The 15,720-nt window shown below is 42.9% G+C and overlaps 1 protein-coding gene across 1 annotated transcript; it reads left to right on the top strand.

The window, feature by feature from the left end:
• The first annotated feature begins 2,131 nt into the window (after positions 1-2,131).
• Positions 2,132-3,133, top strand: nog1 (noggin 1). Its single transcript, XM_026354348.1, has one exon. The coding sequence runs from the start codon at positions 2,160-2,162 to the stop codon at positions 2,826-2,828; it is 669 nt and encodes a 222-aa protein (XP_026210133.1). The 5' UTR covers positions 2,132-2,159; the 3' UTR covers positions 2,829-3,133.
• Positions 3,134-15,720: the final 12,587 nt, after the last annotated feature.

The following is a 15,720-nucleotide window of genomic DNA, read 5'->3' as shown; positions in this document are numbered from 1 at the left end:
GCTAAGTTCTTCCATTAAATTATTTTTCAAAGAATGATTCTCTGAGCATGAGTTTAGACAGGTTTGCAAATTGTGATACTTTCCATGGCTGCTGCTTAGCGAGAGCTGTTTATTTGGGAGCTAATTTGGCCGGCTTTATTGAGAGGCCGATGTGGCACGGTTACAGGTAGAAATATTGTCCCTCTTGAGCTGGACAGAAGCAGTAAATACACTGCAAAAAGTGTACTTAACAGACCATTTCATCTCATATACAGGCTGTAAACTGTGCTTTTCTTCAAACATGTGAACGGCTCAACACTGACTGACAGCGTCACATACTTTCAGTTTAAGTTTGTTCCTACACGGAGTGAAAACGTTAAGAATCAGCGTTTTGTGTGTCCAAAATTCAACCTGACATATTTGGTATCTTTGGAGTCTAGAGGTTAAATTTACTGTTTTCCCTCCCGTCATCAACATCTAAGCTAATGCAGTTCTCAAAATAGACTTAACATTGTCTAAAAATAAGATGGCATGTATTTTGATGATGCTTTCTTCAGGAGGACTATGCACAGTGATGTTTCTGCAGAAATGTGGACTAAAGCTAAATTAGATTTTCACGCAAGCCCTCAAATAGGTAATCCAATTAAAGAAGTGAGGGAAAAATGCACTTTATATATAATTTATAATGCATTAATATATTTACTGTGGAAAGTAATTTAATTCTTTCAATACTCGAGTGTGGCAAAAGTATGTGACTCTCTAGGATCATCTGTTCATTGAAGGGGAAATTAGAGTCAGATGTTTCAGTCAGTGTGGTGTGAGCCTGGGAGGCCATGCCTTATTTAACATAGAGAAATCTGGGTCTCCACCATCAGAGTTCGATCTCGTCTGAGGTTGATTGTTTCTAAATTTACCCTACTGAGGAACCTAGCAAGGCAAAAAAGGTGTGAAGCTAACTTTATTCGTAGATACTGTGATGGAGTATAGCTGCCGTCGGGTGAGAGCCAAGCCGGATCATCTTAATACAAAACGAAAACTGAAGCTGAGCGAGTTCACTATCTAACCAGGCTACCATCTAATCAAGGACATGCTACTGAATTAATGCTCTGTAGATGGATGAAACCAAAGTAGAAATCAGAATAAGACGTGTTACATTTGGTTAGAGCCAAACACTGCATTCTAGCATAAAAACCTAATCTCATTGGTGAAATATGGTGGTGGCAGTATCATGATTTGGGCCTACTTTACTGTCACCATCGCTGATGGAGCTTTGAATTCGGAGTTGTAGAAGCAAATTCTGCAGGAAAAGGTCACATTAGAGAAAACAACACTTCATGCAAGAAATCCAAATAACATCTCTAAGGTGAAGCTGTTCTCTTAGAGGGAATGAGCAAAAATCGGTGCAAGCTTATGTGCAGGGCTGATAAACAGCTGCAAAAATGTTTAAGTTATTGGTATTACAGCAAAAAAGGGCATCACACCAGTCACTGAACTTAAATCTAAATGTAGTTTTTATCAGAATTATGTCTTCAAGTTAAGTGAAGCGCTAATACAACAAATCAAAATGCTCTTTTACGCAAGTGCGAGAGTCATGCAATAAAATATTAGTATGTGGTAGTGAAGTGTTGGGTGATGTGGGAGGCTGAAGAACTTCAAACTTCATCAGTCATTCCCACTGTGAGCCTGACTTGAGGAAGTCTGAAAAACCGACAGGGGGCGTCTCCTCTCTCTGCACCCCCCCACCCCCCTCCTCCTCCTGTGCGGTGGAAGAAGGAGGTATTGGGGATCTCCTCCTAGACAACAAACCCACATTCAAAGAGGGGCACACGAATTACATCACGATGCGTGCGGGGGATATAACGGAGGTCGCGGGTTACGATGTGAGAGTTTCTGCAGAGCACACAACGGGAGCATCATGCCGAGCACGCGCTCCAGGAGCACGAGGAGACATCTGAGCTTTGTCACGCTAGTTCATCGTTACACATAGCTCCCACTCAAGCTTTTTTTTTTTTTTTTTTTTTTTTTGGTGTCTTTCACAGGTTTTTTTTTTATCATGGGAACCTGTGAACTTTAAAGGACGCTCAGTACGCAGCGGTTGCGGCTCACGCGTAATTGCGCACAAAAAAAAAAAAAAAAGTGGTTCTGAAGCGACTCCGTGTGCGCACTGAACACCGTCTGACATGGATCAGTCGCATCAGTGCGTGGCCATGTATCTCCTGGTGCTGTCTCTAGGACTTCTAATTGACAGGGGAAGTTGTCAGCACTACTACCTTCTCCGTCCCATCCCGAGTGACAGTTTGCCACTTGTGGAATTAAAAGAGGATCCAGATCCGGTCTTCGACCCCAAGGAGCGGGACCTTAACGAGACCGAGCTGAAGAGCGTTCTGGGAGATTTTGACAGCCGCTTTTTGTCGGTTCTGCCGCCCGTGGACAGCAAATACGCCGGGAACGGTGAGCTGGATGACTTTGAGAGCCAGAGACCCGCTGGAGTACTGCCGAAGGAAATCAGAGCGGTGGATTTTGACGTCCAGTTCGGCAAGAAGCACAAGCCCAGCAAAAAACTGAAGCGGAGGCTGCAGCAGTGGCTGTGGGCGTACTCCTTCTGTCCGGTCGTGTACACCTGGACCGACCTGGGCAACAGGTTCTGGCCGAGGTTCGTTCGGGCGGGCAGCTGCCTGAGCAAAAGGTCGTGCTCGGTTCCGGAGGGGATGGTGTGTAGACCTTCGAACTCGACCCACCTGACTGTACTGAGGTGGAGATGCGTGCAGAGGAAAGGGGGACTCAAATGCGCGTGGATACCGGTGCAGTACCCGGTCATCACAGACTGCAAGTGCTCGTGTTCCAGTTAAAGACTCCGAGCAGCAAAATTAAATTATAAGCTGATTTATTTTATTTTATTTTATTTTTTTTTTTTTGTGATTTTCTTTATTTTTCACGTGCACTACCGAGTGTAGGAATGTATTTTCTGTATATGCGGTGCCATGCTATTATATACTCCCTGTACAAAGTCAGTATTATTTGTAACCAGAGTCTACTTTATTTGTGGAGAGTATCGGTTATATATTTTGTATTTATGGAGATATGGCGCAGAGAGCCACGTAAGGACTAAGCTGTTTTCCATATTTGGATGAAACAGATTGACCTCAGAGTTAAACGTGGATCGGTGATACAGCTGTGTATCTGTGACTTGTTTTATCCTGTAAATTAAGGGAAATTGCTATTTATTCTTTATATTCATACAATAAAACAACACTGAACTCATTATAATTGTTTTCCTTTTTATTTCATTTCTTGTTTTGATCGCTTGGACTCAGTCTGACAAGTTTGGATACCCCCCATTTGCCACAGCGTGATTCTCATGCACACCCTTTGGGTGCTTTCTACAATCATGCACTTATGTAGTGAAAGATGGTCGACTTTAGTCCTAGGCTGTTACAATTATGTAATAACTCTACATATTTATGGCAACAAAAGACGGAACATGTTTCTAAAGGGTTTTTGTTTCATAACAATAGTTTAATATGAATTTACAAATAACACATGGTGAATAGTTCTCCACTGGCTTCCAGTTAACTGGCACTATCTTATCACTGTAAAGCTGTCAGTCATACATCAGACACATTACATGCTGATAAAGGAGGCAGCAGAGAGGAATCAGCAGCTGCCAATAGTTTTCACTCTTTCATCTGCACAAACACTCCTCCCCATTTGCAACCCAGCAGGAGCTGAGCTCAAGAGAGGAGCTGGACTCCTTCTTCACTGGGAGAGGCCGATACTTCACATCTTACCCTGTAGCTGAGCTACTCTTTTGGTTAAAGGTTTTTAAAATCCCAGATATACCAGAGGTTTTTCCTTTAGAGGGGCGAGGAAGAAGATAAAGACACAAGTTACCTCCAAGCTTAAGTGACTGAAGGACTAACAAGTGATCCCCTGAAGCTGGGTCCAAAAACCTTACAACAAACACTGATGAGCACTTAGCAGCGCTTGAAACAAAGCAATGGAGAAAACAAAATTCTGCAATTTCCATGCAAAACAAACAAAAAAGATCTTTAGTGACCTCAAACGTTTGAACAGTAATCCTCCCTGTCAGTGTTACAGTATCACTGGAACATAATACACATGCATAAATGCTTGAGCAGCAGTGAAACACTGTAGCCAGAGATGGTGAAGCCAATTTAAACTTAGTGAAATATGAATCTGCAGAATGACCATTAGATCAGCTGTCGAATAAATGTAGTTGAGTAGAAGTGGAAAAATGTACAGGGCTTCAGTAAAAGCACAAATAAACGCTGGTACAACGTTCAGCACCTCGCTCAGCTGCAACTGAAGTCTTTTCTCTGTATGAATTGTGATACAATAAATAGATTTAGCTCTTAATACAAATACTTCTGGACATCTTGGCAGTCAGGTCTATCTCTATAAACTCTTTAAACCTCCAGTGTCTCAAAATAAAAGTTTACATCAGGATCACAGACACTTGATATTCATGTTTGGGTTGGGACTAGTTTAGACTTCTCATACTGAGGTTAAATTATTTGCACTATTATATTCAAATGAAATGAAATTTGTCATTAGGCGTTCTTCAAAATTCAAATGGACATATTTGTACAGTATATCTGCAATTCTATGTGTTTAAGCAAAGCAGGCCAAACTGAGCTTTGCAAAGATGGAGCCACTGGTGGGTCTGGTTGAATTTACAACTATAGATTTCAATAAATGACTTTCTCTAATTTCTCTGTCTCTCATACTGACTAAGACAACTCCCCCTCCCTTTGTTTTTCCAGAGACTCGGTTGGGTAGACTGTGGGGCACCAGAAAGCCTGTGTTTTGTTTTAGTTGTGTTTAGTCCATAATGATGCTCCTTAGCCTCAGAGCCAGCTCTGCACGTACTCATGCAGCAAACAAATCCCTGTACTTGTCACCGGATAGTGATGTGAGGGCAAAGATCTGCACAATGCAGCTTGAACAAACAGAATAAATAGCCTTTGATGCATGCGTGTGTTGGATCCTCGGTGTTTGACACTGATCCTCTTGTCTTTTACATGATACCATTTGCCCCGCTGCATAAAGCTCACGATTCACAGTCGACAACCTCTGCGGATATCCACCTATTTTAAGTTGGGTGTCACAGTCAGGCATGAAAGCTCCCAGAAGGCTCAGAGGCTAGACAGTTAACAGCTGTCCTGGAAATACATCAAGTGTAACTTCTTTAAATGTATATGATATACATTTATGTCTTTCTGTGGACTTTAACCCGATTCGTTTGACTTTAACTGCCAGGTGCCATGCGCGCAGCTCTCTGTAACCCTATCGCTCTCTTTCCCCTGATTATTTTTCTAACCCTAACCCTGACAGTCCTAATGTTACTTATCTGAGGAACACACGTAATTCCTTCTTTCTATCTTTCCTTTCCCACCGTTTTTTTCTTTCTGTGCCCGGTGAAGGCACAGTGCTGTGCCACTCGGATGATTTGCGTGTGGGGGTAATACGAGCTGACAGCGCGCTCGGTGCCTGCATATACCAGCTGCAGACTGCAGGATGTGGGGCTGCTAATGCCTCTCGTCACTTGTGAGCTGCCTCTCAGCATCGTCGCTTCTCATCTGCGGCTGTCCACAGGCCTCTGCAGCGTGATATACCCACAACTGTAATGCTTTTAGCCACCAGCAATCCATTAACTTAATGATCTCTTTGGGTATGGCCTCGCTTTATGGCTCTTTCTACTCCCTCCCCCTTAACCTAATCAACCTCTTTTTTTTTCTATGCAGATATACTGAAGCCAAAACCTTGTTGGTGATTAAATTCTCCTACAGGGTTCAGATATTTTCTTGATCAAAGCAAACTTCTCCTTGTTAGCTTTGCCAACAATATCAAACACAAGTCATTCATTTTTCATTATGGATGATAAAATTAGCTTTAATAACTTTCACCGGCTCTCTAATGGGCCAAAGGTAGCCTTTGTGGCACCTTCATTACGCATATAACAACAAGCCGAGCCCGGCAGCTTACTTTGCAAAAGACTGCAAAAAACTGTTTATTCAGTGCAAATGACAAATTTCAAATAATGTCGTTAAACAGTGGAGCACATGAAAGGATGTGCTGTAATGATCAGGTTTGCAGGCTCTGAATACACGTTCACCCCTGCGCTTGGACCGGCACACTGTAATGAAATGATACACAGCTACAGCTTAGTGCTTTTATGCAGTGATGAAAGCTGAAGGCTATCTTTTGATCTTCATGCTGCTGGTAGCCCGGAGAAGGTTTTTACTGGCAACAGAACTGGTTTTGCTAGACACATTTCATATGAGATGTATAATTTCACCTTAAAAAGCCAGGAATTAGTCTGAATTACTACTAATGATGGAGTGTTTTTATTTTCAATAACTTCTTTTGGAAAGTATGGACTTCTATCATTCACCACCTGCCATTGTTTTAATGTACTGTATATACAGTGGATTAGTGCCTGCTACAACCACAAGCCCTAAAGCAATTTATTTGTGTTTTTTCAGTACAACCTAATAGTCCTAAAGTTGGAAATAAGATTATTTATTATTCCACAGAAAACTGACTTTTGCATACTGTCTACTAAGCTTCATTTGGGGGAAATGTACTTGTTTTTCCCCTTTATTTAATGGTTTAGACATTAAAACAAATGTATTTTGTAAAGTTCTAGAGCATTTGTACTTTTACTGCTTTAGCTCTCTGAAGTTAACATTCAAATAACCACAGTATTTGCTGCTCTGCTTAGTGTTTTACTGTTGTGACTTTTTCTCTGGTGTCCTCTACAGTAAGTACAGTATGTGTTCACTAGGTAAACTACTGCCTCGTACTTTCTGTAAGGACAGACGATGTGCTTCTTCCTGTCATGATGGTCAGTTACCAATTTGACAGTTAGCCTTTAGTTGCTTAAAACCAGTTGTTTAGTTACTGTAAACAAATCAGGTATTTATAATAAGTTTCTCTGAATCATTTGTCCAAAATTTAACCTGTGTTCTGTTGAAAGCCTGTTTGGTTTGAGACCTAACTGTGTGTAGCATGTTTAAGAGAGCCGCCTCTGATGGGCTGTTGGTCCCTGTAAGTGTTTGTAAAGTTGAAGAAACTTGTTTATTAGTTATTTGACAGAAAAATAATTGCGTACTACTACTAGAGATTGTTTTAGTCATTAAAAAAAAAAAAAAAAAAAACAGTTCCTGTGTCTCAAAATGTAATAAAGGGAAACCTGAATAGTTGGGTTTGGACACAACAAGACAGAAGACATGAGGTTGGACACAGTTGAGAACGTAAATTACTAAGTAATGAAAGAAGGGTTAGTTGTAGCATATCCTGCCTCATGTCAGCAACTCTACAGTCCAGTATGTGCTGCTGTGGTTGTCGTATTCAAAAAAATAATTTTAATCAGACAACACACTGTTTTATCACCCAAATAGTAGTTACAGTGATCCTGACCTAACAGACCTGTGCCTTTTTATTGTCATTCTTAAACATAGAAGATCTCTGTATGGTTCGACCCGGACTTGTTACGTTTCTGAATATCATCTGAAACCGTCCATATCTCTGTATGTGTGCACTGTTAACTCCATTTGAAAGATTAATAATCTCTTTATGATAACATTTATAGCTGTTTTCAGACATCATCCAAACTTTGGGCCTTAAGAAGTTCTAATTACTTTGTACTAAATCCCATTGTTATCTGCTAAATACTTTCTGGGATGAACGACCAGCTGTCCTGTTGTGTAGAAGTGGAAGGATCCATCTTTTATCTTTTAATTTCAGTACTTTTCAACAAGTATTCTTATCTCCATCATTCATTTTCATATTTTCACTCTAGAATTACTATTTTTTTTTGTGAAAACATAAATGTGATTTGGTAAATTAAGTTAGAGAAATCTGAATCAGGAACATGTGTCCCTTGCTCTTGCATAAATAGTTTGTTGGTTGTGAGCCCGCTGAAAGGCAGACACGTCCTGTCCAAAGTTGGATTTGTTTGTTAAAGGATGCTGTTTGGCATGCAGCCCGCTTCATGCGCTCTCCCGCACATCATCGCATAATTGGAGGCTTTTGAACTATCCCCTCTGTTGCGTCCTGATCGCGATGTTCAAACCGAGATGTGGTGGCAAGGTTGATGTTGATCTTCTCCCAGCATTTTTCTGTCTGCTGTAAATTTCACTGTGCTGCGTTTGATTGTGTGTGTGTGTGTGTGTGTGTGTGTGTATGTGTGTGTGTTGGGGAGGGGGAATCCTGCTGTTTGATGTCCAGAACTCGTTAATCCAAACCCTCAACTGGTATGCAAGGTCAGACCCTACTTTGATGTGCACGGGCCTGCTCTGCCAAGTGGAGAGAGTCGAGAGGGCACCATCCGTTTTACGAAAGACCAGGAACCGTAGCAACCCTGACACTTTTTGGCTTTTGTCCATCAACTACTGTGAGGATGAGTCGGGTTTGTTCAAGGAGCCTCTCGGTGCTCTCCTGCTCCTGAGTGTGCGCGCACACGCGTGGACGTTTCCCGAGAAGCAGAACCAAATGCAAATCATTTCCCAAATGTGCCGGGCGTAATTGGAGGAATGTGTGGAACTCAGAGAGCCACCAGAGCAGTGTATAAGATGAAATCTCCACGATGACAGAGCATGTATGAACAGCACGTTGCTGCTCCATTTGGATTCTTGAAGGCGGACATTTAAGAACTGGACTCAGTTCAGTAATCCCTGAACCATGTGACAACAATGATTAATCGGTTGCTCGATTTGGTTGAAGAGTTCTGTCTCACAAGCGTCACTGATTTGCAAGAGCCCAGAACCTTTTTTGCGCGTCTTTGGTTCAAGATCTCTGGAAACAGGGAGGAATGAGTGGAAACAGTGTGTTTGTTATGTAAAATAAAGCAACAACAGCCCCCACTTTGCACCCAGCGCAGGAATTCACTGCAATTAACTCTTGAGCGTCGCATGTAAATATGAAGGTTTGGGGCTCCGCAGGCAGACCGGCTCTCGCTCACACACACGGGGATTCTGGTTCTTTGTTCTCCCGGGGCATTGGCCGGCTGCCACACAGCCTCAGTTGGCGGCACCTAACTATAATTTTCTCACAATGGCTGGCGTGTGAGCCGTCCATCATTCCTCTCCCGTGTCTCCCTGCTTCTCCTAAAGCACCCCCCCCACCACCACCACCACCTCCCTCCCCCTTCATGCCCGAGCCTTGAGCGTATTCAGGTTTACCTGCTCTCAAGTGCATGCCAAGTCTTTTCTGTCATCCCGTCATGTTGCACAACCATAACACGCTGCCTCGGGATATTTATTAATTCCCTCTCTTCACACTTGGCTGTGTTTTGATCAGATAAAGTGGAGTAAAGAGATTATGTCTGGAGGTCTGCGAGATTCTCAGATGTACTGCAGGACCTCTGCAAATTGTTTCCAGGTCCACCTCTTTTTTAATTCCGCCTCTTACCTACCATAACTTCTGAGGAAAGCTGCTCTTCTGATATTATTTGTGGTTCCTGAAATACCGTTCAATATTCTCTTCATAACCGAGGCTGGTAAATTTAGCACAGATGTAGGGGTTAGATGACATTTGGAATTCAATACAATACAATACAAGGTTTTGATTGTAGTGACTGTAGCTCAGAACATATTTGTTGCTATAATTCCTGCAAGTTTCCTTTTCCTACTGTTGGTAATGAAGGCAAAAGACACCTTCAAAATAACACAACAAGAAAGGAATATAGCTAGGACGAGGCTGGAAGCTTTCCATCGGTAACCAGAATATTGTATTATGGTCTTCATCCTTGCTCCAAGGTTTTGCTTCAGAATGGTTCGTGATATTTTATTTGCAGTGCTCTCTTCCTTAATGTTGACACAGGAGTAGCAGCAGTTTTTTCTTGGCAGTGTGGTCATTTTATCTTGTGAATACCCAGTGGTCAGTTTTCTGAGAGGACTACGTTGGGCTCAAATCAATGGCGTATACACCTCCTGTGCATCAATCCCTGTGCTCTAGGTGTATGAGAGGTATCAAAGGGCAGAAACCAGCATCAGAGGTGGAGACCAAATCCACTTCACGTCTCTCTCCTGGTGATGGAGCACCGTTAATAACTTGCCTGTGGGATGCTGATTATGTCAAGGTGCTGCACAAACATGTCATGTATACTTTAGGACCTCCATTATCCCAGATAACAGCAGTAAGACTTATTGAAAAGAAAGGCCTGACTGACCTTTGTCTCATGTGATGTTGAGGATCTAAATCTCCCAATGCATGAATCTGGTTTCAGTGATATTAACATAGCTATAGTTCTAGCATGTAAGCCCCCCCACAACCCCCACATTGTAACTTTTATGTTGTAATCTTTCTTCTCACGTGCACGTTATAAAGTATTGGTGTTAAACCCTTCTTCCAGTCTTCATACCGAGCTCAGCTAACCAGCTTCAGCTCCAGTGGGCATGAGACTGGCATCATCGCTCTCATTCATCTCTGTTAAACTGTTCGTGTAAGTCAATGGACTGGGGATCAATAAATCTTCTATAAAAAGACTGCCAGACAAAGGAATGAGATATCATTTTAAAAACATGTGTCATTTGCACGTCCGTACTTTTCTTTGCGTTCTTCTTGTATGTCCAAACGTGAGTGCCTGTTGTTTGCATTTTCACTGGACCTATGTCGTGCTTTAGATCACTGTGCCCATTGTCCTTAATTCCTCTTCGGATCCAAACTCACACCAACCCGCTCTGGTCTTGGGCCTTTTCTTTTTTCTTTTTCGATTAGTGTTGTGAAACCTTTTTGCTGCTTGAGCAGAGACAGAGAAAGGAAGCTTATAAAAGAGGAACAAGGAAAAGGAGGCAGCAGAGGATGGAGGACCAAAGATTTATCACCCAGCCATGGAGTGGAAAGAAGTGCTGCAGTCTGGAGAGCCGGTTTCCACTTCAGTTTAATTCAGTGTGAAGTGTTTAAGACACATGAGTGGGGCTTTGGGAGATAAATGGGGAAACCTAGGTTCTTTTTCTTTTTCTTTTTTTTTTGTGAAGGCCGACACGTGTGTGTTCTGATCTATAATTAACTCTGACAGTAGCATTTGCTGTAGTTAGCTGTTGAGAGGCTCCAATCGTAATCACTGCATGCTGATTGTGTATTTGCAGCATATTGCTTTTTTCTTTTTACTGGATTTTAATCAACATTTTTTTCAGACTTGAACTGAAGGCATATTGAATTAGACTAACATTTTACTTAGCTGCACTGAACAGCATGAAGTTGCATAAAAGAGTACATCAGGAGGTATCTGCCATCTAGTGGTGCAGATGTGTGCAGATGTTTTCCACAACTGATGTGTCAGTCATTCAAATCAAACCCGGTGATGGGATGGGATACCGGCTGCTGTGATCCTGCGACTTAACCAGCACGTGATGAGCCGCGCGTTCATCTGACTCACTTAGACTGAGGAATCGGAAGAGCTCCTCAAAATGTTTGATTGAAAAAGCACCCTTTGTCTGGATGGTCGTTCTATTACCTTAGCTGCATTAACCTGAAGCGCTGCATGCTGTCTGAGGAGAAACCGAGGAGCTGCGTGAAAATGATTACACCGCAATTATATCAGCCGCTTTGTTGCAGCTCCTCACTGGCCAGCTGTCTGCTGGCTGCCGCCATGAAATGGATTAGTTTCACTGCTCTTCTAATACCACTGTTAGACCAGCAGCATGAGCTCCAATAAATGAATGAAAGCTGCAGATAGGGAAAGAAATAGCTTAATATTGTCAGCAGATTCAGACCCCAATCAGATATTCTCACACAGGACAGGCCAACGTCAAACTGTATCCCCCGAGGGGCTGCAGTACAACCCAGGCGGTAATAAAAGTCAGGCAGACCATGTTGGTCCTGTAAACATAATCTGCAAAGTGTTAATTACAACCTGGCGCCTCTGTGAAGCTGTGTGCACTGAAAGTCAGCTGAGTTGTCAGTGGTGTCCTGATCTCCTTCCTAAACAACCCGGCTCGAGCCATGGCGACAGCCCTGGAAACGAGATTTTCTCTCTGTTGGGGATCCTGTTTGAATGGGCTGCTTTAAACAAATTAAGAGCCAGTCAGATGCTGTGTTTGTGTGACCCCTTTCTCCTCAGGGGCGGGGAGGTAGGGGGGTAGGAGGGGGTGGGGGGGGCAACAGCCAGAGATCCTGTGTTGTTTACTGTCATTCATGTGGAGGGCCGAGTGTTTGTGTGTTTACCACACACAACTTCTCACAGATGACACTCTGTGAAAAGTGTTCTTGGGTGTTTAGGTGCGTTTACGGCCCAGACAACAATTAGAGGTCAGGACTGTGGAGCTGCAGCGATGAATCAATGTGTCAATCAGCCACAAATAAACGTTTAGGCAACTATTTTGACGATCGAATGATTGCTTCAGTTCTTCCCGGAGCAAACCTGATAGTTATTCTCTGGTTTTAGCTTCTCCAACATGACGGTTTGTTGCTTTTCTGGCTCCTATACTCTAAAGTAGTCAACACATTATCCCTGGGCTTACGGACTGCTCGTCAAATGAAACAAAGACTTTTCAAGGCGTCCCCTTTCTCTGTCTGGAAAATTACGACGGGCATTTTATAGCCTAAACAGCTCAGGAAAGTAATCATTTATTGTATCCTGGTTTCAGCCATCGGCTCTGTTTGCTTCCTCAGAGCACAGAGAGCTCTTTTTACGTGCCCACCCCGCTTTTCAGGAAATGGATGCCTCCTCTCTTTGGCAAGACTTAATTCCCGAGCCTCTTTCTCTTGTGCACATATCTGTCTGTAGCCTCAGAGGACACGGTTCAGCCAATGAGCCCCTCTCTCAGATTTTGTTATTTTGTTATTGTGTAATGCCCTCCAAAGGTTGATGGATGGCTCCTCTACAGGTCTCCCCGAGGACCAAACCCTCTATCTAGACATTAATCTACTGCTGTGAGACAGACACGCTTGTTTAGCTAGCACAAAGCCCAGTAAGCTGTTGTCTCTGAGAAAAAGCTGGTCGTCTCCAGAGCCACTGGAGGCTGCGATGGCTGGAGCCAGAGTAATGACCTGTGAAATTCACCGATAGAGCTGGTTGTTGCACACAGGTCTTCCGGCACCGGGGCCTTGTTCACGGCCTGCTGCTGATTTTTCAGTGCGCCTCCCCTGGTGCCACCGGCACTGTGGAGTTCTCAGTGACGTGATGAGGGAAGAAAAAAGAAATGACTTTCCAAACTGTGTCCCGTCAGAACAACGCGATGTGAAACGTGAAATGAAAAAGCGCCATTCGAGGGCATTTCTAAATAATTTGGTTTAACTGTCAATAATTGAGCAAAATTTCCACTGCGGTGTCATCGCAGTGGTTTCAAATATTTACACGGCTTTGTCCTGTGAGATGGTCAATATTTTCTCTCCTCCTCAATCAGATTAGGATGTGAGTCTGAAAGTTAAGCAGAGGAGCCTTTGATGGTGGTACGGAGAGGAGCTGTGTCTTCCCCAGAGCAGATTATACAGAGATCACAAGGGCAAACTTCCCGCTGGCACCTTCTGTCTGCTAGATACAGTTTGACTTTGTTACCTCAGTTTCACAGCAGAGGGAGATTCCTCCTTATTCCTACCCTGTGGGTGTTAAGAGAAACTATTGAACTATTGAAACCGGGTTTCACGTCAAAAAGCGGCATTTGTACAATAACTTCTCCGACTCTCTATTGTTACGGTTCTTATTTTTGAATTTACTCTCATATTCTGCTCTTTTTGTTATCATGTTGTGTTATTATTTATTAACACTGGCAATTCTGCACGAAACGCAAGCTCCTCCAGGCAGTGCATCCAGTATCTGACTGTATTTCAGTGTAGATCAAAGAGTTAGACCAATATATTTATATAAATAAATCAGTATCTATTAGCTAATAATATCATTACTTATAACAGATTTGTGTGAAAGGCCGAAGGGGTTATGATTTACATCCTTATCACTGCCTTCTGGTATTTCTGTACCTGTTTTAATCAATTTCATGTTTTATCATGTTTAACTTTCAAACTATTTGCTAGAACTGACTTACATACAAAATAAACAAGTGATTCAGTTATTTTACATGCGTCAGCATTTTACAAATATTTGCAGCTCTTCAAATGATCTCATTTTTTTTGGCCAATGTGGTCGTCACATTCCTTTCTCGCATTTTATAGGTAGCCGAGTGCCAATTGAGTAAGTGTTTATGGAGCCAGGATGACATCAGATACCATGACTAATCAATAGCTTTTCTCCCTGCTTGCTTGCCCTTCAGGTGTCCATGAATTCACAGGGGAAGGAGGGCGGAGTTAGAATAAAAGCAATAAAAGTAAGCTCGGGAGGAAAATGTGACAGATGTGGAGGCCTGTGCCAGCAGAGAAAAGTGAGAGTGGGACTGTCAGACATGTCGACTCCGGCGTTGTGATGGATGGAGAGTGAGGTAAGACAGATGACATCGTCTGTCTGAGGCCGTGTTGTCATAGTGGAGGATTGCCGCTCGTCTTAACCTCTCAATATCAGAGAGCAAACTGAAGTTTGTTTACACTGCTCCAGTGGAGTGATTTAGGATGAGGGGTGAGGGAGATGTGGGTGTAGAAGGTATGCTCGCTGGAGGGTCGGATCAGGTTTCTAAACATTCCCTTTGAAATCCAATAGCAACCGTCCACTATCCCCATTTGGTTACAATCCTCAAGGAAGAGGGAAATCCAAACAGAGGAAATCCATTATCAATATCAGTATTAAATACCTATGACAGTCAGCTAAATCTGTGTAGGTGACACTTTGTAGGTTTTGTTCCACTAATTTATGAAGAGAGTTGTTTCCCTGCAGAGTATCATCTGCTAGTTAAAAGGTAAGTAAAGCACCATAAGCTCCCACACGTCCCTAATCATGTTTTGGGCTGCATCCTTTATATCTGCCACTTACGTTCACCAGTGCATCATGATAAAAGCTTATTTCTGTCTCTTAAACAAAGGCCAGACGTAGGCAAAGGGCCGAATGATTTACGACATCTTGTGTTGCTGAAACAATAAGACATCCTGGGGAAAAGAAAACAGAAACATCCCCGGAGATGAACTTGCTGAATGTGCTTCTTCAAAACAACATGTTTTTTGGGGGGGGGGGGGGGGTGGGCGCTTATTGAGATGAAAGACAGATTGGAGTCTGGTGTCAGGAGTCAGGTGTGGGGTGGGAGGGTGGTGGATGGGAGGTGTTGGGGATCGGGGTTGGTGGGTTTTAGGCTCGATTCCAAACCCCAGCCTGAAGTCAGTGCTTTGCTGTGCAGTTGGGTATATATGTCTGTGTGTGTGTGTGTGTGTGTGTTGGGGGGTGTGGGGTTGGGATTACACTGTCACACTGTTCATAATGTTTATGCATACCAGGCCACTGTGAGTGCCTCTTTGTCGCGTAAGTGTTTACTTGAATTTATTTTGGGAGAATTCCACACGACTGGGACGGGGGACCTCTATAAATTATGGAATCGAGCGCTTTGTGTAATGATAACTTCTGTCAGTTCGTCAGGCTGTGTGACAGTGTTTTTAAAAGAGTAAATACAGGGATGGCGAAAGAGGGAGAGGGGCGTCTGTGTGTTGAAAGGTGCTGCAGACTGTTTAGTTCCTTTAGTCTCTTCAACAGAACAAAACAGTGGATGAAAATGAGCCTCTCGCACCACTTTCCTCACATTTTAATATTAAGCACTGTACTTGAACCACATGCATTTACCCAAGTACTGTACTTTGTTACACTTTGGCTTCTCTACACTCTGTGGCAACTATTGCATTTGG

Source organism: Anabas testudineus, chromosome 8, assembly GCF_900324465.2.
Source record: "Anabas testudineus chromosome 8, fAnaTes1.2, whole genome shotgun sequence".
Classification (NCBI taxonomy): Eukaryota; Metazoa; Chordata; class Actinopteri; order Anabantiformes; family Anabantidae; genus Anabas; species Anabas testudineus.
The sequence above is the reverse complement of the archived record's forward strand: the minus strand, read 5'-3'. Positions and strand labels throughout refer to the sequence as shown.

Excerpts from the sequence above, each read along its gene's own strand:
- nog1 (XM_026354348.1), top strand. The coding sequence starts at position 2,160 with ATGGATCAGTCGCATCAGTGCGTGGCCATGTATCTCCTGGTGCTGTCT.